This window comes from Perognathus longimembris, chromosome 10 (genome assembly GCF_023159225.1).
Source record: "Perognathus longimembris pacificus isolate PPM17 chromosome 10, ASM2315922v1, whole genome shotgun sequence".
NCBI lineage: Eukaryota > Metazoa > Chordata > Mammalia > Rodentia > Heteromyidae > Perognathus > Perognathus longimembris.
In genome coordinates this window covers 39,242,495-39,267,440 of record NC_063170.1, presented here as the reverse complement: position 1 = coordinate 39,267,440, position 24,946 = coordinate 39,242,495, and the positions used below count along the sequence as shown (strand labels likewise).

Sequence of the window (24,946 nt, the reverse complement as noted above, 5' to 3'; positions counted from 1 at the left end):
GTTTACTGGAGATAAGGTTCTCACGGACTTTCCTGCCCAGGATGGCTTTGAACCGTGACCCTCAGATCTCAGCCTTCTAAGTAGCTAGGATTACAGGCATGAGCCACCAGCATCCAGCCTTAAACTCAACTCTTTGACTGACTCATTTTTAGTGCCTCATTATCAAGCAGCACGAAATATCAGTAAATACACGAAGAGTTACTGGATTATAACATGAAACCAGACTGGACTGTCACTATTTTCTACTGACACAGTATGCTTGTCTTCTCATGGGCACTATGAAAAATCAGTGACTGTCACTTCCCATTGGCTTTCCTGTTCTGGGTTTTGCATCATTACCTGGGTTCCCAACCATAGCAATTAGGGCTCCCTGCTCTGTGCATTCAAGGAGGATTGCACAGTGAGCAGTACTCTCTTTCTACTGGGCCAGTACCTAGAATTGTATTGTACAACAACAAACAGAAGCCTTAGCTGTACCAATCAACTAAAAACCAGACAGTATAAAACCTGGCTACAGTTAGCTCAAAAGTCAGTCATTTCTACTTACAAAGATAGAATTTGCTATTTTGCTTTGCTTTTTGACTTTTTGTTTTGTATTGCTTTATTTATAGGCTAAAATTACTTCATGTCATAAGCAATGATATATATGATGGTATAACTCCCACTGACCTTGTTACAGAGACGAACTAGGTACACATTGATTAGAAGAAAATACTTAAATTAAGGATACCAGAAAGTAGATGAAGGAGCTTCTACATAAAACCGCCATAAGTATGGAGCTTATGCTTGAAGATTTGACTAATTCTAGTGTGGTAGGGAAATGTGTTAAACTACTTAACATGTTTTTTAGGCTAATTAGTAATTAAGTTTGTAGAGTTAAATTTAACTCTTAATACATCATATTGTCCACCCACTGAGTTTACTGTGAGAGTAATATTCTCATGGTTCAGAAGTTAAAATGCTCTATGTTAGAACAGACTTTATAAAAAGCACTAGTAAATACTATTTTTGTTCTTGGTAAATCCATCTGGTAGATCAGCTGTGTAATGTTAAACATAGTTTATGGGGCACAAGATTTTTCCCAGTAACCTGGGGGATAAGGTGTACATCATAACACCTAGCCCTGTAAACAGTTTTCTTCTCGTTGACAAATGGAACTACTGGATGAGGGGTATAGTTTTGATAATTCCAGAGAGAATGCATTTGGAAATACTATCTACTGAATGTCTCTAGCCATGAATGTAAGTTTCTCATCTTTCTTCTATAGGATGCATTCTTTCCCCTCCTCTCTCCTTCCTTCTTTCTTAGAGTCCTATAATCCAAAGTATAATATTTCATTTGACCATTTCCCACAGTTATAAAAGCTGACCCCTCCAATTAAAAGAAGCCTTTAGTGTCAAGTTTTGAAGCAAGAGAGTGATAAGAAAAAAGCCACAAAGGAGGTAGGGATCAATAGTAACCTTATTGCAGAACATCTCTAGCATGGTCCTATGAAGTGTGATTTATCTCCTCAGTGTCTCAAGCAGTAGCAAGAAGTACGAAACCACAACAGAATGTTCTCAATGCTGCATGTCAAATGTTGCCATTTCCATGTAAGAAAAAGGTTTTAGAACCTTGTTTAAGAAATATTTAAAACTCATACATTAGAAGAGACTACTCAGCAACTTACAGAAAAACACACAATGAAGATTAGATAAAGCATCTTGATCTTTTTTTTTCTTTTTTAAGTTACTCTTCTCAGGCTGGGAATATAGCTCAGTAGTAAAGTGCTTGCCTAGATGTGTAAGGTCCTGAATTCAATCCTTAGCACTACAAAAAATGTACTATTAAATAAAATAGATCCTTCAAAACATACTTTCTTAACTAAACTGGAATTAAAGTATTAAAATAAAGATTTTTGTGAAATTACAAGAATAAGAGGGAAACAAATTAATATCAAATGGAAAGTAAAGACAAAGGAACTATAATGGTGTTAGAATGAATTCATATAAAATCAAAAACCTGCAGAAGAGAGCTAAGTTTCTGTTCCTTCTTCTTCTTGTTGTCTTTTCACTTCCTAAGACTTTATCTTCAGTTTAATTACAACAATTGATGTTCATAATACTATTAAAAAAACCTGCAAAAACTTGTAAAAGACAAAAAAGGAGGGGAGCTGGGAATGTGGCTTAGTTGTAGAGTGCTTGCCTAGCATGCATGAAGCCTTGGGTTCGATTCCTCAGTATCACATAAACAGAAAAAGCCAGAAGTGGCTCTGTGGTTCAAGTGGTAGGGTTCTAGCCTTGAGCAAAAAGAAGCTCAGGGATAGTGCTCAGGGCCTGAGTTCAAGCCTCAGGACTGATAAAAAAAAACCCAACTTTCTTTTTATAAAACAATAAATATTCTTATGTCTAATGTTTTCTTTTGATAGAGGAAGAATGTTGAACCTTTGGCCTCTATATGTTAGCATGGGTCCCATACATTTTTAATAATTCAAGTTTAAAACAGACAGTAAATCCTAATCTACTAAACAGAGAGCTAGAGAGCTCAAATACCACTCTCATCAACATGAAAAGATTGGTACAAGTAACTGATTTAGAAAGAGGATGAATTAAATGGCTTCTGCAGAAGGAGAGGGGGAGACACGCTGAGATGCCAGCATAGCTCCATTTTTGACAACACAGCAGTGCCAAGAGCAGCCAGCTCTCCCTACAAAGTCTTTGCTGTTTGTATGTATTTATTCCAGTAGTGGGGCTTGACCTCAGGGCCTCACACTCTTGCTTGGCTTTTTCACTCAAGTCTGGCACTCTACTACTTAAGCCACACCTCCACTTTAGGCTTTTTGATAGTCAAAGGGAGATAAGAGTCTCATGGATTTTCCTGTGTTGGCAAGCTTTGAACTACTGTCCTCAGATCTTTGTCCCCTGAGTAGCTAGGATTACAGGTGTGAACTTTACTCTCCCTAGAAACTCTCAAGATCAGGTCACAGCATCCTTCCTCTCTCACCAGAAGAGAACAATCAATTATTACAGGTGAGAACAAATCTACCTTGGTGTTTGTTAGTAATAAGTGGGTACATCAAATGATTGTTATAGCACAGTTGTAACTACTTTCAACATCCCATGTGTATCTGTAGTTTCTACTATTGATGATGTTTGTGTAACACCTTCTTGTGATTGTATCTATACTATCTCTGTAATCTTATCTGAGTGAATGGGAAACAGTGTGTACTGGTATTAGAATTAGGAAATTCAAAGGGAATACCAAAATTGAGAGACAAAGGGTAAAATAAGAGAAACAACAACAAAAGCAATACTTGCAAAACTGTTTGGTGTAAGTGAACTGAACACCGCAGGGGGGGAAAGGGGGAGGGGGGAGGGGGGTATGAGGGACAAGGTAACAAACAGTACAAGAAAAGTATCCAATGCCTAATGTATGAAACTGTAACCTCTCTGTACATCAGTTTTATAATAAAAACTTAAAAAAAATAAGTGGGTACATCAAGTTCATTCACATACATTTTACTTAGAATATTTAAGTTTTTGTTTCTCAAGTAATAATATAAAACACACACTGTGGTGCTTGTAATCAGAGTTTTGTTGTTGTTGTTGTTTTTGCCAGTCCTGGGGCTTGAACTCAGTGCCTGAGCACTGTCCCTGGCTTCTTGTTGTTCAAGGCTAGCTAGCACTCTACCCCTTGAGCCACAGCCCCACTTGTGGCTTTTCTATATATGTGGTGCTGAGGAATCAAACCCATGGCTTCATGTATAGGAGGCAAACACTCTACCACTAGGCCATATTCCCAGACCTGTAATCAAAGTTTGTAAGTGGAACTTGAACTATTAATTGTAGTCTTCTGTGTTTTAAGCTTATCTAATCTGCCTTTCTGCCTTTTAATATATGTCAAGGGAGGCAACTGAATTATTTTCTACCTTTAATAAAGAAAAAAAAAGGTCCCTATGACTTCAAGGGTCCCACATGAATCACTACAGACCATTACTGAAGACACCTAAGTTTCATTGTTATTCAAATCATTCACCTATATACTCCACAGATCTGAATGAAAAAACTGTATAGAGAGACAACTTGAGCTTTAATTCTGGCTCTGTCATTACTTTGATGAATCACAGGGATTCTATTATCTTACTTGCAAAATAAAGGTGCTCAAAAGGTGGTCTTATAATTTGTTCACCATAACCCTCTTGGAGTCCAGAGCACCTAATTCTGATAACAGATCTTTACTGATCAAAAATGTGCAAGGACTCCAACTATTTACTAGATTCACATGTAATTCTTTTTTTTTCTTTGCTTCCCATTTATTCACATTGACAGATTGTTACACTTCTCAATAGGAAAGTTCAAAAACTAATACAAACTGAATTTTATTGGTGGACAATTCAAGGGGTTTTAGTTTTGAAAGCAATTTCCTGTTTAAAGTAAAAAGCAAACAATGTATCCATTTGATTGTGGAGAAGCTTTATGCTTCCCTTACAATGGCATCTGCATGGTATGGAGGGCCTGGAAACCAGCCCAGTTCTTAGGAGCTCCGGCCCATCCACCAGTCTGTTGTTAGGATTCTCGCTTTCAGAATAAGGAGAGTCAGGTCCAGAGTGGGCCAACTCAGTCTGCAAAGCTTCTGAAGGCACCAGGCTAGCATTTGACCCAGGAAATACTCTCCTGCTGTGCTCAGAACAAGCCTGTTATCTTTAGCCACAAGGAGAAGGCTTGCAGGATTCTCATGTAATTCTTCAGAGGTTTCACCTTGTGAACTTGGCTTGCCCTTTCTAGCTGGAATTTAATTCATTCTTATAAGTGTACCTCAAACTTTTATGCTTGCTTGAAGTCTTCCTGCTCCCTAAAACAGGAACTGACAATTCTCTCTAACATCCAAATAATTTATTCAAATATCTTAAATAGGTATCTACTATCTATCTATAAACCATCTATCATCTTACTATGTATGGATATGTCCATTTCTTCAATAAAACTAAACTCCTCTGCAGCAAAAATGTACATTAGTCTTATATAAATGTATGGTATAAAGGAATCATTCTATCAATATCTGTTGATAGATGAGTGATGGCCTTGAACATAGTTAAGAGCTTATAAATGAAAATGCTACATTTGATACTTATTTTGTTTTATTAAAATGGTCAATTAGATTTCTATTATACTCAAAAGAGCCTAACATGAAGTCTTTGCCAAAGCAAATCAATTATCTAAGCGTAATATACACTACTTTGATTCTATGATCATAATACATGAAATAATGTATTCATGTATTCATAATACATGAAATGTATTTTATAGTGCAATGATAAAATAGAGAACAGTGAGCAAAATGACATGGCTTAACATTAACAGCCAGCCCCCATCTGTTGAATGGACAGGCATGAACAAAGGCATCATGGATCACTTCTCTTAAGGCCATTGGGGAGGGTAAGCTGATGTGTCTGGACTTTACTCTTGAGTGGCTGACACCTGCTTTCCTCAGCCAGGGCCTCTATGACAACACCACAGAGGGTAAAGCCAAAGCTGGGAAAAGTTTATGTTGGCGCTCCTACAGGAGCTGTTAGGACAATCTACAGCGACTAAGGAGGTAACAATGTAAGTGGTCATCTCAACAGGGCTACTGCACAAACAATTTTTTTTGGTGCCATGCCTGAGGCTTGAAATCAGGGTTTAGGTGCTGCCCCTGAGCTTCTTTTGCTCACGGTTATGACTCTATCAGCTACATATCCATTTCCAGCTTTTTGCTGGTTAATCAGGGATAAAAACTTCACAGACTTTCCTGCTTGGGTTAGCTTCAAACTGTGATCCTCGGGTCTCTAGCCTCCTGGAGTAGCTAGGATTTATAGGCATTAGCAACTGGCACCTGGTTATATAAACATTTTTAACTTTCACAAATTATCCATTTTTCTTTCTTCTGAACAGAAATACATTTGAGGGTTAAGCAGTAAACTGGTATCAAGTATGCTAAGAAGATAGGTACATGAAGAGGGTTATCCAGGGAAATGGCTGTGGCCACTCTCTACCTGGATCCACTTTCCTGGTCTCTGTGGAAGCTACATGCCAAAGCTGCTCATGGTTTATAAGCTGTGTTCTCCCTTCTCTCAGAGAAACTGGCACATATCTGACCTAACTAGTAGAATTAAATAGAATTTCGAAGGTGATCACAGTCAGAATAAATATATACTTATGTGTTCTTTTGAGACACTGGAGTGCCATTCTCACAGAGGGAGAAATGGAAACCAGACATAGGACAAGAACGCAGGCACTGAGAAGTTTCTCAACCTACCCTTAACTTTTCATCCAGGTTCTTGAAATTATAAATGGGAAATCAACAAATAACATAAAATACTCAGTCCAAGGTTAATGTTGGGCCAAGCTCAACATAACATTATAAAAATCAAGAACTACACTTAACGTTACAAGCTGCCTAAGACCTCATTTCATTCCTATCAACATTTAGTCTATTCTGGACAGATTTAACAAATTAATTGTCATAAGATGAGAAGTAAGTCACAAAAAATGGAATAGAAAATACTGTAAGTTAGACCAGTACTGCAGCAAGAATTTTACTTTAATTTTAAATATTTTATAACATAAGTTACCAGACAGAATTAAAAGCAGGCAAAAAAATCAATAAATATTGAGGGTATCATATGACACAGCCATCCAATTCTGCATTAGAAAAAGTAATTTCTCAACTAGAGAATACATCTTATCTTCTTGCTTCTACAATGTGAATATAAGATTAGATGCAAAAGAAGAGTTAGGTAGTAAGTGTTATTATCATCTCTCAGTCTAGGAAGAAGAATGGTAGGGAGCCCTGAGCATTGAGCAATTGCTGTCTAAATAGAGATGTGGGTCTGGTGAGGGTGTTATTGTGTCCTTAAGGAGCTTTAACAAGACCCTGGGAACAAGCAGCCATAGACTCCTTCCTTGCTCAGTGTCATGAACTCAGCCCTTGAACTCAGTCTAGTTTATCATGTGATCACAGGGCACTGCCACCTTATTCTCAAGAGGTCCCTATTTAAAAGATTCCAGGAAGAAATGTCACTGCATGACAGACACAGGCATCAGTGAAAAATCTAGGGATTATTGCAACTAGGTCTATGATTTTATTTGTGGTTTCAGTTTAAAAAACATTTATAAATATTAGTGACAGCTTTTGGCTAGTTCCTATAAAACTTAAAGTGTCTGGATAAAACCACTTCAAATGTTTCTAATTTTACCTTTTTCTCCTACCTTTCCAACATCTCTCCCCCCAAGGAACACTAGCACAGGTCCCTATGTCAATTATGTCCTCCCCGTCACCTTCCCATGGACTGGATGGCTCTCCAAGGACAGAGGCCTTTCATGCCGGTCTTTGTAGCCTCTTCTCCACCAGCACGGAATGGCTCTCAAGGTCTCTCAGATGCACTTGAAGCTGGCCCTTCTACTTTCTGTAGGGCAGGAGCCACTCCTTCTCGTTGGTTTTCACTGTTCGTTCAGTATTCATCCTTTTATATCTCTTGTATTTCTATGAGCTCTACACTGAGATGGCAGGAAAAGGTAAGCACCAGCTTTGATGTGTGGCTACGCCACAAGAACCTAGGAAACCGCTCAGAAATCACTTTTTAAAACAGTGATCAGTTGCTTACGTTTCATTCTTCTGCTGTATACTTCCAGACATATTTACCCAAAGACCAAAAACAAACAAAAAAGCACTTTCAAAATATATTCTTCAGAACTTTGGATTTGGGTCAAGTCAAAGTACAAATGCTAGCCTGATGTGTTTTATCCCCCTCAGAGTTCACAAGCCCTCTAAATTGCAGACTTCAGGCCAACTCTCAAAACAGTTCAAATGTTTCTGTTAAGAGCCAAGAAATAGCATGCACCTTTAATTCTAGCACTCAGAAGGCTGAGGCAGGAGTTTAAGACCAGTCAGGGCTATATAGCAAGTTCAGGCCAACATGGTACCCCATGTTATGATGTGTGATGCCAGTCATGCTTTGTTCTTGAGTGCAAGGAAGCTTCATCATCCTCGTGTAGCCTTAGTAGCTAATGCTTTCAAAGGAGGTAATGGGTCAGTACCCTCAAGTATCCCAAGCACCCTCAAGGAAAAAGGATGACACAGCCTATGTGCCTGGGAAGGGAGTATCCAATACTGCTCAGTCCTGCCAGGCTAGAGAGCTCCCACCAGTACACATAGCAAGTTCTGACAGCTTCAACTACATCAGAAACTAGAAATAGGTGCCATGCATCCATTAAATTCTCCCTTAGGGATGTGATAAATCAAGTACAAGAAGAGCAAGATGCTATTAAGAAAAAGCAAGATAAATCTCAAGTGCAAAAATTTAATATTCTAGGTGTCCTGAGAATACCTCACAAATACAGGAGTCTTGGAGCAGTTGCTGTGAGAAGGAAACTGTCACACAGTGATAGTCACGTGACCGAGAGGCATGTAACTAGAGGCGTATGCCCTTGATGCTGTTTCAAATTTATCTTAAAATCTTTGAGCCAGGCTCCAGTGGCTCACACCTGTAATCCTAGCTACTCATGAGGCTGAGATATGAGAAGATCATAGTTCAAAGCCAATCCAGGCAGGAAAATTCGTAACTCTTCAGTTAACCACCAGAAAACCGGAAGTGGTACTGTGGCTCAAGAGGCAGAGTTCTAGCCTTGGGCCAAAGAGCTCAGGGACAGGGCCCAGGCCCAAGTTCAAGCCCTGTGACTGACCAAAAAAAAATAATCTGAGGATAATAATGAAATTCTTATCTCCAATTACCCACCGAAAAGCTGGAATAGTGGTGGCTCAAGTGGTAGAGTGCTAGCCTTAGTCAAAAAAGTTCAAGGACAGTGCCTAGTCTTTAATTCAAGCCCCAGGACCAACACACCAACACACCAACACACACACACACACCAACACACACACACACCAATACACACACACACACACAAATGTTTCATCCCACTGGGCTGAGAAATGACCAAATAAATCAATGGTTGGTTCCATGAAAAAAATAAAAGTTTTTTACTACACATGAGTAGAAAGTAGGGAATCCTTTAGAAATCCATTTAGATATTGTTCTTGAGAAGTTGTTGAATGTTTAATTCAACAGGGCCAGGGGCTCTGAATTTGCCTTCTAAAGCAAAATCAGCACTCTAAGTTCTTTTGCAGATAACACAGCCAAGGGAGCCATTTTTTTAGAACAGGCGAAGAAGCACTGGGTAGAAAAGTACCTGTCAACAAGGACTCCTGAGTACATGTGTTGACTAAAAGCAGCTATCTCATTTGGCCACACGAAAGGAAAACAAGAAACTCACCATGTCATAGGTGGTCACGATCTTCTTCAGAACCTCTGGCACAATTCCCTGCAACTCCATGGTAGGATAGGGATCATTGAGGTTGAGGACCACCAGTGGTGTGTTATCAGGCCCCAAGAAACGAGGAGACACGGCCAGCATGCACTGCATGAGATTGGCCACGGAAGACAGGCCACACAGTTCCTTGAATGACACCACTGCATTCTGCCCAATGGAAAGAAAAGAAGCATGTAGTAATTAAATAGGGGTTTTTAATTCTCATGGATATTACACTTGATAAAACCCGGTTATACTGGAACCATCTGGTACAAAAGTTATTGGCAATGTGGTGACAGAATTGGCTAATGATTATTTAATCTGTGGAAAAAATGACTTCTTTCCAAAGTAAATAGAGTGATAGGCATTTGTAACGCCAATTTATCAAAAGTACTGGAAAAAAAAGTACTGAAAATACAAATAAGTCAAATTCTTCTAAAGGGCAAAGTTCTTTTCAGGTCAAAGTTCACGATAGTGCCAATGCTGATATATAATTATGAGCAAAGAATGGCTTTGGCATTCAAAAAATGAAAGATTAAGAACTGAAACTTAAAGTAAGTATCAAATGCAACAGCTATCCATAAAGGAAAGGGTTATTCATGAGGAAGGAATTTGACTCTAGCCTTATTTATGTTGCTGGTTCCAAAACCAAAAGACCTGGGAGAGCAATGCTGTTCACTGGTGATTACCCTCCTGGCCTTGGTTCCCTTCAGCCTTGGCCTATTAGCGTCTTTACTGCTCTCAAAGTGTCTCTCTCACCTCTCCTTCCCTTTCTCTGTAATCACCAGAGGTATGCCATTAAAATTTCCATTAAAGAAAACTCTCAACACTAGGAGATCCTGCCATTTTCTGAGTACTTACCAAGCATTAAGCTATACAAGGCAGTTACTGAAAATTACCTCATTTAATCCTTCAACAAGCTATGTGATAGATGAGGAAATTGAGCCATCATAAGAATCCCTATGGCCACAGTTTTACGTGAAAGAGTCAAGGTTTTACCTCATATCTGTTGATTTCCAAGCCTACACTTTTGAGTGACTATGCTCTAATAAGAAGCCAGTTCGAATCACCGCAATAGTTGGGCATCGATTCCAGGAACACTGTGCTCTATCTGGGCAGAGGATGTGGCCAAGAAGGGGTAGATTTAGGCCCTGTAGGCCTTGGGCCTTTGGCTTCCCAGAACCCTGGATTCTTGGAAAAAGGAACACTTCAATTTTAAATAAAAATCTTTCATTTTTATTAATATTGCTTTAAACAAGGCCATCAAGCTATTATCATTTGCTTCAAAAATCACTTTAATGGTGACTGTATATAGACAAACTATTGTGATAGCTTAAAGTGAGGTCTCCAGATCACCTAGCCACCTCATTCTGCTTTATTTTCTAGACAGTATTCAGCCGCACTGGCATGTTGTCCTGTTTGTTTATGTGCCAGTTTGCTGTTTGTTTCCCCTTCCCACATCCCATCCCCAGCTACAGCACAAGCCCCTGGAAGGCAGGCACTCCATCTGCCTGCTCCCGCTGCATCCCCAGGCCGCCCGCCTGAACACAGCAGGCCCTCATTAAACAGTACCACCAACTGCACTGTCGGTTCAGTGCCCACATAGGCTCTGGCAGGTCCCTAAGGGAATTCTGTGCCACATGAACACCAGCAGCCACCAGGCAGAGGACAATGTGGCTTGCCTGGAGCTGAGGGATTATTCAGGTTCAGAAATGGGAAAATCCTTCAAATTTCAGTTATGCTTTTACTTAGAAAGAAGGAAAATGTATGTCCCTATGGTGGGAAGATGTTTCTGCTCATTAGGTATCTTCTGACTTGGAAGAAAAGCATGTTCAAAAAATGGTTTCTGAGTCAGATTTTATTGTTGCCATTTTCATAATAGTGGTTTTACAATAAATAGAAAACAAATCAGTCACTAGAAGGGTTGGAGTCCTGGTGCTCAGGTCTGTACCCCCTCTGGGTGTGCCTTTCTGTATGGTGAGAAGCATGGACCATTCTTTATTCAGCATGTGAATTCTAACTGACTGCTTTAAGGTACTTTATATATCAGAGGTAATTACTGCCTTAAGCTTTAATAAATTCAGATACTACAAATATTTTACTTGAAAAGTTACCTACCCTTTCAAATCGAGAGGAGATCAGCAAACAAACACAGTGGTTCATTTAAGGACTTTCTTTCTTGGAAGGCAGGAATTCTATGTCCTTTTTGCTTTAGTTGTTTTTCTAAATAGGATATTACAACTTTGGAAGGGTTAGCTTAGACCAAAATCCTCCTAATCTTCACCTCCCTAGGGGCTGGGACTATAGGCATGAGCCACTGCACCTGGTTCTTTTACTTTAACATCTATCTCTTTTCTGATAGTCAGAAATACCAGAAATTTCCATGGACACAATCAGAAAAGCTTAAGAGCTACTGAGTCATTAAAATGAACTTGGATGAGCACTATGTAAGGGAGCAATAAGATGAGTTTATTCATGGTTAATCAACATTTGCAACAACTAGAGTTTTTGAAATTTAAGTGGTAAAGAATGAGATTAGTAGAAACATTCTAATAAGCAACTGTGATCTATAAATTATTTTAAATTAAATACACTATTGTTAACAAACCAACCAACCAATGGACATTCACTGTGTAGGAAAAAACCTTGAGTAATAAACACACGCACCTGCATGTTCTCTCTGAGATCTGTGGCATCCCGTATGGGGGGCTGGGCATTTTTGAACACTTCATCTACAGTTTTAATCCATAGTGTTCTCAGAGATGCGTATTCCCTGGATTTCTTCCCTTTTCTCACAGAAAGGCCTCTTTTATGAGGCTTCCCTCCTCCTCTTCGGTTAGTGATAGCCACATGGACGAACAGAGAAGCATGTGCTAGAACCTCTCCAGTCAAAGACTGCAGAGGAACGTGGCGGTATCCTGTTTGTAAACATTCGAAGGGAATTGTATACTGACCAATGAATTCGTCCCCAATGTAGTCATCATCCAGCACTACAAAGCGCACCATGGCCAGTTCAGGAAGGTTGATCTGAAACTCAAAGCTTTCATCAAAGATGGGAGCATCTCCATTCTGGTGCACAGTTTTTGTCCTTTGCTCAGCACAGTCAGCAGGGATTCCATGGATTTCCACGTAGACGTAAGGATCCACCACATCACCTTTGGCACCAGACCCTTTGGGCTTGGGAAAGTTCTGGCCACTAATGATTTTGATGTGAAGGAGCTGAGGTGAGACTCCTGGAACCGAGTCTTTTGTATTGGCACTGAAGAAGGAAACTTCCTCCCTCATGATGGCTGGCCGCAGGACATAGCCACAGTTGCCATTCTGCCGAAACCAGCCAATATTCAGGTCCATCATCAGCCCTGGAGTCTGAAAGTTCATGGCTACAATTTGACAACCACATTTCCAAAAATCCTGTGGATTCATGTTACTGGAGTCAATTCTCATAGGACTAGGAAAGACCCTGGCAAGGAAACGTTTGTTGTAATTTACAAAATCTCCTGGATTTTCATTGGCATATTTACTGGCAAGCACTTCATTAAAGGAACAGACTTCCCAGTACTTCTGAACTTGAAATGATACCTGAAATTCTTTGAACTGAACTGACTTGCAGATGCTAACTAGTTCAGACAGTTCTTTGCAAAGTTGAAATCGCTTCACAGGCACATTGTTGGGCTGTTCCACGTTCTCTTTGCCCATCCTCTGAGACATTTCTGCACCTTCATCTTCATCAGTAACATCACCTTCAACTCCAGAGCAATTTGAAGACAGCTTCTTCGCCTTAATAAGTATTTTCCCTTTCAGGACATCTGGGGAAGGCAGATAAGATTCCTCCACATTGGGAGATGTTGTATATAGCTTGTCTCCTAAAATTTTCTTCATGTGTTGAACCATGACCTTCTGTTGTCTGATAGAACAGTGATTTTCTAAACATAAGATAAGAGGATACTCTGAAGCAAAAAATGCATACTTGTTAATAATATCAATGACACTTCGGAAGACTATCTGAGAGGTCATGGTGTGGCCTGTGTAAATGACAGGTTCATTATCTGGCCCATCCCAGACATCTAATTCAACACTCCGGCAACCCATTTTAAGAGCTCGAATGTATCCTGTGATGTCTGAAGGACCTCGGAACTGATCCTCTATTAAGTATGTATTATGAGATGAGTTTATAAAATAATGAGACAAAGGTTGTTTCATGTCCTGACAGACTTTCTTATGTTCTGGGTCAAATATATAACAGTCGGGTGACATAAGGTAATTAGTGAACCCATCTATGGAGAGCCAGCCCTTTTCCTGGCCCTCTTTGGATGGCTCGTATTTGTGAATAATTTCAAGGCTTATTTCCTCATTTATATGTGCCACACCCTGTTCTGCCTCAAGAAACATCATAAGGTCCTTGGTATCAAGAAACTCTTTATTGCTTGAAAACTGAACTAAAAGGAAATAAATTTCAGGTCTAGTACAAAGCTCATGGAAAACCTCAATAAATTCTTCCTTTGTGACTTCAGTACCATCTTTGTCCTTTGATTTGTGCAATTCTTTGAACTTAAGCTCAATTTTACTCGTTTTTAATCCAGGGTTGAGGTTTCTGATACACTGTACAGCATTACACAGAGTTATATGTCCAAGATTATCTACATCAATTTCACTAAACATTTGTGAAATCCAAGAAGTCCTCATATTATCTTGGCTACTTTCTAACATATCAAGGGTATGTTTTCCATAAGAAATTAGGTACCGGAGTCCTGTGACCCAGATGTTTGCAACATCTGCAGAGTTGGCAACCAAATCAAGTGACTCATAATTTTCTCCATATATGACTGAAAATGCACAGTCTTCAGATATCTGGTCAGAAATGCCATTGCTACGAAAGATGTCTGTGTTTTTTCCTGTTCTCACTTCCTTGATGGATTTAATGTCAATCTTGGCCTTCTCAGAGTCCTTCTTCGATGGCTCCCACCTTAGGCTCTGCATGTCGGCATCTAGTAAAAAGTACCTATGGTATATTCTAGAGTTGGAGCGAACCTTTTTGAGTTCTGAGCCCTCAACCATTGAGTTGATACAGTCACTTGCACTGCTGATCTTCTTCTCTGTGGGCATGCTGCTGAATGACACTGTTTTCTTCCTCTCCCTTTTCTGTTTTGAGCCATCCTGGGAAAAAAAGAATATTGTGTTAGAATAATATAAACATAAGTGTCTATCTTCAGGGCTAGGAATCAACACTTAATTTCCCTGAAAAATATACTATTCTGGATCCTGTAACAAATGAGTTATCAATTAAAAGCAAAGGAGAAGAGGAAGGGAGAAAGGGAGATGCAAGAGGGGGGAAGTAGAAGAGGAAGAAGGGGAAGGAGACATTTATAACCTAATAGCAAATCCTTATTGAATAACTATTATTCATATTTATCAAGGAACATGAATTCAATAACATATAATAAAACTTATATGCATAATAACATACAATAAGAATCAGTTCTACATAATTTTCCAGGCCCAGGGAATTATAAGTATGTAAGACTCTATTCAAAAATGTATTAAGAGCTGGGCGCTGGTGGCTCACACCTGTAATCCAAGCTATTTGGGATGCTTGAGTTCTGAGGATTGCAGTATGAAGACAGCCTGGGCAGGAGAGTCCATGAAACTCTTAGTTCCAATAAACTACTCAGAAAAATCTGGAAGCAGCACTGTGGATCAAGTGGTAGAACACTAGCCTTGAACACAAAACGGCTCAGGGACAGCACCTAGGCTTTGGCAAAATAAAATAAAATTTTAAGAAGACCTCAAAAGAGCATTAAGCCAAGCACAAAGCTCTTCTGAATGTGGGGCTTGTGCATCTGCACAGGTTCCTGCAGTCATGAAGCAAGTACTATGTACATGTGTGTATTATATGTATCTATGAGTATATGTGTGTGTGTGTGTGTGTGTGTGTGTGTGTGTGTGTGTATCAATCTCCTATATCAATGTCTCCTAAAGGCTTATCACCAGACCACTTGCTTCAGGATGACCCAGGCTTCCTTGTTAAATGTAGATTCCTAGGCCCATAGAATCAGACCTCTATATCAAGTGGGCTAGGACTTTCATTCTAGGAATCACTTCACACAATATGAGATAGGCTAAGGTCTAAAAAACATTTCCTGGCCACTTGGGTTCACTGAGGTGTTTGAGCTTTTTGTGGACTACAGAACAAATGACCAGAAGCTGCTACATATGAATCAGCAAAGTATGTGTTAAGTGGACAGTGGAATCCTCACAAACTCCTGACTCTTCAAGAGTTTCACAGTAAACCAGTCACAGCTAAATACTTCAGGCACCTGTGTCTTTTCAGAGGCAGTTGTATTAAGTATGAGAGGGAGGCCTAGATTACAGATGGGTGGGAATGTCTATAATTCTAGAGACGGCTGTATTAAAACCTAATTCTGTATACCAAGCTAATGCTGCCTGGAACAATGTTAGCTAAGAACTCCCACTCTAAATGGGGATTATTAACACTGCCCACGAGAAAAGCTCTGGTAATGCCTACTTCTAAAAGACTTTGCTTCACCAATAATCTCCTTCCAACTTTTCCTTCATAATGCAATATGTTCCCACTGTAGCAGCTGACTCCCACATCTACACAGATATTCCAGATCTTTTTGACACAGATATTTTTATTTCAAAACAAAAAGTCCAAATGACCTCAAAACATCTATCTCAAATTTAACTTAAAACACAACTTGAACATGCCTTTCAGGAAGTGATTGAAACCTGTGATAAATTCTCAGTAAGTCACTGCATTCATAGATAAGGAACAGGAATGAGGCTGGGATTGCATCTTTCATGGCAGTAAAAGAGCATGCAAAATATTATACCAAGGTGATTACAATTTTTCTGCTCAGCACAGAACCTATTTTGAATAAAACTCTATATTTTAAGAAGCTATTAAGCTAGTCCTCTGTGTATGAATTTAAAACCACTTTTATTTTTTGATTACCTGTACTTCCAAAAGCAATTTTCAGGAAGTAATTAAACTTAAACTTCAAATCATATGGGTATCATTTCCCTCAAAGTTTCAAAATTAAACAGAAAGGCTTTTGTCATCTGAGAGCCAAAAGAAAACAAAAGATACCAGGCAGAATATTTCTTTCTAAGCATGTGTTCAGAATGATAAAGTGTAAAACAGGTAAAAACTGGAAGTTGTATCTGTAAGATATATTGTATTATAGCCATTCCAAATCCCTAAAGCCTACACTGTATTGTATCTATTCAAGCAAGTTGGCATGAAATTAAATTTGTAATCAGCCAGGCATAAGGGCATGAAACAAATTATAAATTTCCTCATTCTCAGAATGAAGGATGTCTTTACTTCCAAAAAAGACATGTTTATCTTCAATAAAGACAACACACTAACTCAGTGAGAGAATTTCACAATCTTCACAAATTTGTATCACAAAGTGCCACTAGTAAGAGTCGCAAAGATAAATGGAGGTTCTTATCCCTTGATCCATTAAAAATATACAGTATTTTCAATACTGTAATCTTTTATCCTGCCACTTTTTTGGGGGGGAGGGGGCAGTCATGGGCCTTGGACTCAGGGCCTGAGCACTGTCCCTGGCTTCTTTTTGCTCAAGGCTAGCACTCTACCACTTGAGCCACAGCGCCACTTCTGGCCATTTTCTATGTGTGTGGTTCTGGGGAATCGAACCCAGCCAGGGTTTCATGTATACAAGGCAAGCACTCTTGCCACTAGGCCATATTCCCAGCCCTATCCTGCCACTTTTATACATTGATTAATATTCTACTGCAGCTTTCTAATTTGTTACAAGTGATACACTTCAAATTCAGTTTTAGTTCTGAGAAAGGCTGAACAGGCAAGTTTGTTAATAGCATTCACACAACACATGTAACAAGGTTACACACTTAATTCCTATTGGATAGGTAGCAGCACTGCCTTCCTTTTGAAAGCCCTCCCCTGGCTTTAGTTAGAGTCTTTGGATTCTGACTGTAGCACAGGATGACTACCCCAAAAGAAGCTGATATGATGACAGAAAGGGTACCTGCTTCCAGAGATTTCCTGTCTTGTCTTCCCTCTATCTGCTGTTGCTGAGAGCCAATCTGTCCCCTCCACAGCACATCAAGGCCTCATTGAGAAGATGGTTCTCATTTGAACGTTCAGCAGAGGCGTATACTGACTTAGAGACTCTTGATTTGGATCTTAAATGTTTGCCAAAGCTCTATTGTTGAAGGCTCAATCCCCAATATAATAATGATGACTGAATCATGGGGGCTCTGGTGAATGAGTAAGTTCATTTATGGATTTGTGGCCTAAAGGGATATTGGGAAAGGGTGGAAACATTAGGAGAGAGAGCCTAGGTAGAAGAAGGAGGTCATTGGGGTAGTGCCTTGAAGGGTATATCTTGTTCCCACCTTCCTGTGCTCTTCTTTTCTGCTTACTGGCCAACATCAGGTGAACTGCTGTGCTCTACCATGCGCTCCCTGCCATGCTGTTCCACCTCACCACAGGCCCACAAACAACAAAGCCAAGAGACCACAGACTGGAGCCTCTAAACCACTTTTTCCAAATAAAACTTTTTCTGTTGGAGTTATTTTTCTCAGGCATTTAGTCACTGTGGCTAAAAGCTGGCACAAAGACCAATGGGAAGAACAGATGTAATCTTGCATCTATACCAATGACAGACCAGATGTGCTGATGGGAGCAGTGGGTAGAGGTGGACAACAAAAGAAGGCAATCTTGTTCCCCAAGGCCATGAGGAAGGAAGGTAAGGACAGAAGCACTTGAGCTGGAAGGAGGCACTTTGAGGTTCACTGGTAGGAAACTGGACCTCAAGCCACCGAACTCCTGGAATCTTTATCTCTACTCATTCCAACTCAACCTTCATTCTTCAATCCAGCAGTGGTGAGCACTGGCCTAAGCCAAGCAGATGCTGACAAGAAAAGTTGGAATCTATATACTTTCTATGTTGTTTCTAACATCAGATAGTTTAAACTGAATACTGAGAAGTATTAAACTCTATGCATTCCACATACAGTTTTTTAACTCTGAAGAAAACTCTGAATCTAATGGGCATGTACTAATCATCTAAAATCTGAAGAAAGCAAAAGGTTTCTGCTGAATTGGAAGTGCCTTGAAATACTTTAAAAAAAAATAGTATAGCAGGGTGCCAGTGGCTCAAGGATGGAATCTTAGCTATTCAATGGGTCTGAAGCTAACTTGGGCAGAACAGTCCATGAGATTCCATCTCTAATAAACCAGCAAATGTCATATTGGAGGTGTGGCTTAAAGTGGCAGAGCTTCAGCCTTAAAAAAGAAATCCCAGTGAGAGAGAGCAAGGCCCTGTGTGCAAGCCCTAGTACTGGCACAAAAATAACACAAACAGTTTCTCATAGTTGGTTCATTACCTCATTGCCTACAGCTTCTGAATGGTAAAGGTAGCAACATGAAAATGTGGTCATATTGGTGCATTTCTGCTTTTCCGCATACACAAAAATAATACAAACAAGAAGGAAACCAGTTTCCAAAAGAATCAACCCCTAGATCTACTCTGCAGAATTTTGTGTTCTCAGAATATTAAAATGTACATTAACTGGCCCTTATTTACAGAGTAACAATTTTATGCCAAGAGTAATTTTAGGTAAAGCAATGAACTAGAAAGAGGCTAAGGAAACTTTTTGTGTCACCACAAACTCATGAAGAATAAAAATATCTATGGAGTTCATCCTTACACTAAAAATGGATATAATTATATTGTATACAATGGAAAAATATAGAGATTTTTGAACAGAACTGCCTTCTTTAATAGAAGGTTGCCACTAAAAATAGGCCACCTGTGATATTTCAGCAGTGTGCATGAACAATATCATAAATTCTCATCCTAAATGAGGCAATAAATAGGTAGTTCTCATTTCTCTCCCACAGGCAACTGGCATCTTGCACTAATCCAACTGATTCCACTCAATAATTCTGCAGAAAGTAAGATTGTGGGGTTGGAGTCATGTCAAGGCTTACAACAGTAATTAATATCTTACTAGAAAGAAGTTATCTCTTACTTTTACCATGTTTCTCCTATATCTCAAAACTGATTTGTTTCCATTTTGTTTGATTACTCCTCATTAAACACAATGAGAAAGTACTGCATCAATATCCAGATTCAATGCCCAGAAAAACAGCAACTAAATCTAGACCGTGAGAACCAAAGAAACATGGACTCTATGGTCTCCCTTATAGGGAATAATTAGCACAGGTTTAGGCAAGTCACAGCAGAGGATCACAAGAGCCCAATAGCTATACCCTTATGAACACATAAGATGATGCTAAGTGAAATGAACTCCTTGTTATGGAAATGATTGTTATATCACTGTTGTAACTACTTTCAACGTGCTATGTGTAACTGTAGCTTCTATTACTGATGATCTTTTTCTGTCCCCTTCCTGTGGTTGTACCTACACTATCTCTGTATCTTATCTGAGTATATTGGAAACCGTGTATACTGGTAGTAGAACTAGGAAATTGAAAGGGAATACCAAAATCGAGAGACACAGGGTAAAAAAAGACAACTACAAAAGCAATACTTGTAAAACTGTTTGGTGTAAATGAACTGAACAATTCATGGGGGGGAAAGGGGGAGGGGGTAGGGGGGAATGAGGAATGAGGTAACAAACAGTACAAGAAATGTATCCAATGCCTAACGTATGAAACTGTAACCTCTCTGTACATCAGTTTGATAATAAAAATTTAAAACAAAATAAATCTAGGCAGTGATGCAGGTATGCAGATGAGGAATATTGGAATGTCAGGGAACCAAAGCAGCCCTTTATCCTTCTGGTTTGTTGAGTGAGGTTGTTTCAAGGGAATTATAAATAACATTGAAGAAAAAGGTATGTGATCTGTATGTTTATCAAGTGGCATGTATAGAAATACAGTTGAAGAACATTGGACTAAAGAAACTTCTTTTACAAAACAGAGCAAAAACCCTCAAGGAGAAACTTGAGATCATTAAACAGGCACAGCAAGACCTAACCTTTCCTCAGCTCAATAATAACTTGGAATCGAAAGAATTAGTCATGCCAGGCACATCAGGGTTACCTTGCAAGGTTTTCCACATGTCTTTAAAACTTTTATAGGCTCTCAAAGATGAACAAAAAGACCAAAACAAAAAAAGGATTTGGAGTAAAAGGGTCATCCTGAAGGTTACTTTATATGCTAAAAGGAACTGAAAAAGAGTAAAACAAAGAAATTTAGGTATGGTTCAATGCTGATTCTGGCTCATGTAGTTGGGTCCTTATTCGGAATTATGGAAATAACTAGACCCTCCTCAGCTGGTCTTCACTCTATGTGATACTCTCTATGACATTCCTAAAGGTGAGGGTACAGATTTGTTCAGAGTTTAGACATGTATGGGTGACTTAAAACCTCATGAAGTAGAAGCAGTTCAGATAATGGCTTAGGAAGTACCCAAGAGGGAATGTCTCTTCCATTCTAACAAGAAAAAGCTAGACATTCTATTTTTTTAAAAAATCTTAAGCCTTCTTTCAGCCATCAGAGAGCTGTGGTCTCAAGGCAACCAAGGAAACTGAATTCCAAAGAATAAGAATGTCCAAGTAGAAATAGTCTACTGTTCTAGGTTTGGTACAACGTGACAGAAGGTGGTCATTCATAGAAGCCCATAAGAGGAAAATCAGCTAAAATTCTAAGGAATTTCCAAGGCCACTTGTGGGCTAGTATGTGGGTCGATTGGGAGCCCCTGACGCCAGAATTACACTCATTTATAAGTCTTCCCCATAGGTGCTCCTGAGAAATACTGTAGGCAGAGCAGAAAAGCAAGCCTGCTCCTGTTAATAGGTATGCAAGAGGTTAGAGGCTTCCACTAGGGCAAAACATGAAACTCTACTTTGCAGACTCTCTTTTCATGTGAAGCAAATGCACTAAGCCTCTGGGGGAAGAGCAATAGCAGCACTTTTTCTTAGAACCACTAAAAGAATAAAAAAAAAAATCAATATGTATCTAAAACCTAAGCTTCAGATCCTTTAAGGAATAGCAGAACCCTTTAGACTCAGGAGCCTACACCAAGAAATGCAGACTTTTCTATGATGAGGAAAGTGGCAGAAAGCTATCTTCTGCCCAATTCAGTATAAAAATGAGCAGAGTTTGACTGCTACATGAAACAGTGAAGAAATATTGGCAATGCTTGAATCAGAGGCCCAGGTTCATAGCACTACCTAAGACTATAAGTGGACCAAGAAAACCAAGAAATCTTATGACCCCATCAAAAGCCTAAGACCAGGGCTGGGGATATAGCCTAGTGGCAAGAGTGCCTGCCTCGGATACACGAGGCCCTAGGTTCGATTCCCCAGCACCACATATACAGAAAACGGCCAGAAGCGGCGCTGTGGCTCAAGTGGCAGAGTGCTAGCCTTGAGCGGGAAGAAGCCAGGGACAGTGCTCAGGCCCTGAGTCCAAGGCCCAGAACTGGCCAAAAAAAAAGCCTAAGACCAAGCCGTAAACTCTACCACAAGAGAAAGAGAAAATAAGTGGGAAGAAACACTCTGTCATAGCATTCGCAGCTCAAAGCTGACATGACAGTAAAACAGAAATACCTAATAAATCCTCCCAAGTTCTAATCTCAATCCAAAACACAACATGAGAGTGGACTACCAGCCGAAGAATTTGAAGCTAATGGTGTACTGAAGGTAACAATGACAACTAGAACTCAAATTTGGTTCAGTTACTGATGAGACTCACTTTCTCCAATACTAATGACCTGGCATGCTCATTTCTGAGTATAAATATTATCTCAGTCTCTGTGAAATATGATGTCTAGCATTCAATGAAAACTGTAAGACATACAAAGAAAAAACAACCCATTGTCGAGAGATAAAGCAATAAATAGAGCCAGGCTCAGATGTAACTCTGATGTCAGAACTGTTAGATATGGACTTAAAAAACAACCTTTATTCATATATTAAAGGATCTCATAGGGAAAAAAGTGAACAAATGTGTTTGATTAGATGGCACATTTCCTACAGAAAGATAGATATTGGTTCAATAAAAATTTTATTTTGAAAATTCTACAATATCAGGATTAATAGTCTTGATAGGATGATCAACAGACTACATAAAGCCAGGAAAATATCAATGAATTAGAAGATAAATCAATAGAAATAATCGTTACTAAAACACAAAGAAAGAAATATTTAAAAAAAGAGCATTAAAGAGATGTTATTCAACATATGTGAAAATAGAGTCCTATTAAGGAGAGAAACAAAAGGGGCTGAATATTTGGAGATAGTGCCTTAGAATTTTCCAAAATGAGATGAAGCTGGACCAAATACCCAATTAGACATATATGTCTAAAAACAAATATCAGAAGAAAGCTTTAAGGTATCCAGAGGATAAATGAAAGCTATGAAAAGAGAAACCTATATAAGAGTTAACTATAAACTAGGCATGGTAGCACTCACCTATAATCCTAACGCTCTGGAGGTTCAGGCAGAAGGCAGGAATATCAAAGCTTCAAGGTCAGTTTAGACTACACAGATAGACCCTGTTTTAAACAGACAACAGAATGCTAGTATGGGTGACCCATTTACATTGAACCAGCAGTTCAACTGAAAACCACTGGCTGTCTACAGAACCATCAGTGTACTACTTATAAGGAATAATGTTGTAGGAAAGTTGTTTTCTTTCAAAAGACTGTAGTCCCTAAAGGAACTATAACGGGGCCCTAATCTAGGTGGTAGTCTTGAAAGGGTCACAGTTCAGAATTTGAAAGTGATATACATACCTAGCCCCCACTTAGAAGCTAAGGATCATGACTGCCATCATAAACTGTAGAAGGCCAAGAAAAAGATGATTGTTTCCTGGAAAGAATGCCAGACTTAAATGTTCAAGTAAAGGTGAAGATTAAATGTTTTGAGGGTTAGGAAGGAAATTTTAAGGGTACTCAAAATAAGAAATAATGAAAAGAAAAAGAAATTATTGAATTTATAAATGTAAGTAATACATTTTATCAATAAAACCAGCAAAATCAATCACAGAAATGGTTCCCTTTATACCAAGGTCAAGCAAATGAATTTACTAGTTTCTAGTTTAGTAATCACCCACTGAAACACTGTGGGCTATAGGGTGTGAGCCAGCACAGAATATCTTCAGTGCCTCAGTTTCCCTCCGTATAAAATAGCCATCAGAATAATACCCCTTGTGTTATTTATAGTATTTATTTTATTGAGCTGTTATAATGATAAGATTATATTTGAAAAATGCTTTAAGTCCTACCTGGGATTTTGTATACTCTACATCAGATCCTGTTAAAAAATAAGTTCAGGCTGAGATTGTTTCTTCATGAAAGAAAAATAAAAAGAAATGCCATTGTATATATGTGATTGCCATAGTCTAATCACTTAAGATTTGTTTCAGAAGGAACAGAATGAATACCACTTTCTTTGCATTTTGTTCAACTGAGGCTACTACTTAAGCAACTACAAAGCTTTGAATACAGCTGAAGGGACAAGATGCCAAGATGCACTGGGAAATGTTGAAGCCAAATTCTCTCTCAAAGCCTCATGTGAATTCATTTCCACATCTCCAAGAGACAAATAACTAAACCACTTCTCAGAACCTTACATTATTTATTCTGGCACTATTTATTCTGGCAATTTCATTTTTTTTAATTATTTGTAAGTTGGACAAGAAATGTACTCGCTACCTAATTTATGTAACTGTAACCCCTCTGTACTTCACCTTGACAGTAAAAATATTTAAGACTGAAAAATTATTTTTATTTGAAAATGGCATTAACTTTTAAATCCTACCAATTCAACTAAAATTGCAAGCTATGTGTATACTTAAAAGCCCACATAGAAAAATTACAAAATAGGGTTGGGAATATGGCCTAATGGTAAAGTGCTCAGCTCATATACATGAAGCCCTGGGTTTGATTCCTCAGGAATCAATTCAATACATATACAGAAAAAGCCTGAAGTGGTGCTGTGGCTCAAAAAGAAGCCAGGGACAGTGCTCAGGCCCTGAGTACAAGCCCCAGGACTGGCAAAAAAACAAAACAAAACAAAAAATTACAAAATAGTAGACTCTCAAATTCTCATGATATTTTTGAATAAACTATAATCAAAGACCTCACTCAAAGCACTTTGCAATCAAGCTTATTCAGGAGATTCCTTCTTCTTCACACCCATTCCAACTGCAGTGTAGAAAAATCTGTCACTGTGCTCAAAACCACTGCAGGGAAAGAAAACAAACTGCCAATGTCTGTAATATAAAGCTTTCAAGGTCCAGTTTAAGCTTCTAAAACATTTTATGTGATCAGTTAGCCCTTGCCTTTAAAATGATGAGTTCTTTAACTATGAAATTAGAAGACTACATTAAAATACAATGCTACCACTACTTCTGAAATATTTGTTCAAAGTAAATTTTCAAAATCATAATCTACATCTGTGTCTAATGTAAACTGCAATAAAATTCATTGCTTTTCTTCAGTAATAAAAAACAGCAATAAAAGCACTAAGAGCCTATAAATTAGACTTTACATTCTGGGGAAAATATTGATGCTATGGCCTTGTAATTCATGATCAATCATAATGGTAGTTAAGTGATTTGATTCAATGTAAAA

The 24,946-nt window shown here is 38.8% G+C and overlaps 1 protein-coding gene across 1 annotated transcript in view; it reads right to left on the bottom strand.

Annotated features, from left to right (window-relative positions):
- The window catches only part of Plcl2 (phospholipase C like 2), a 179,496-nt gene that overhangs the window by 57,724 nt on the left and 96,826 nt on the right, over positions 1–24,946 (bottom strand). Inside the window, exons 2-3 of the mRNA XM_048355928.1 lie at positions 11,991–14,477; positions 9,288–9,491 (exon numbers count right to left, since the gene is read on the bottom strand). Of these exons, the coding sequence (XP_048211885.1) occupies positions 9,288–9,491; positions 11,991–14,477 (2,691 nt within the window). The remainder of the gene's footprint in view (positions 1–9,287; positions 9,492–11,990; positions 14,478–24,946) is intronic.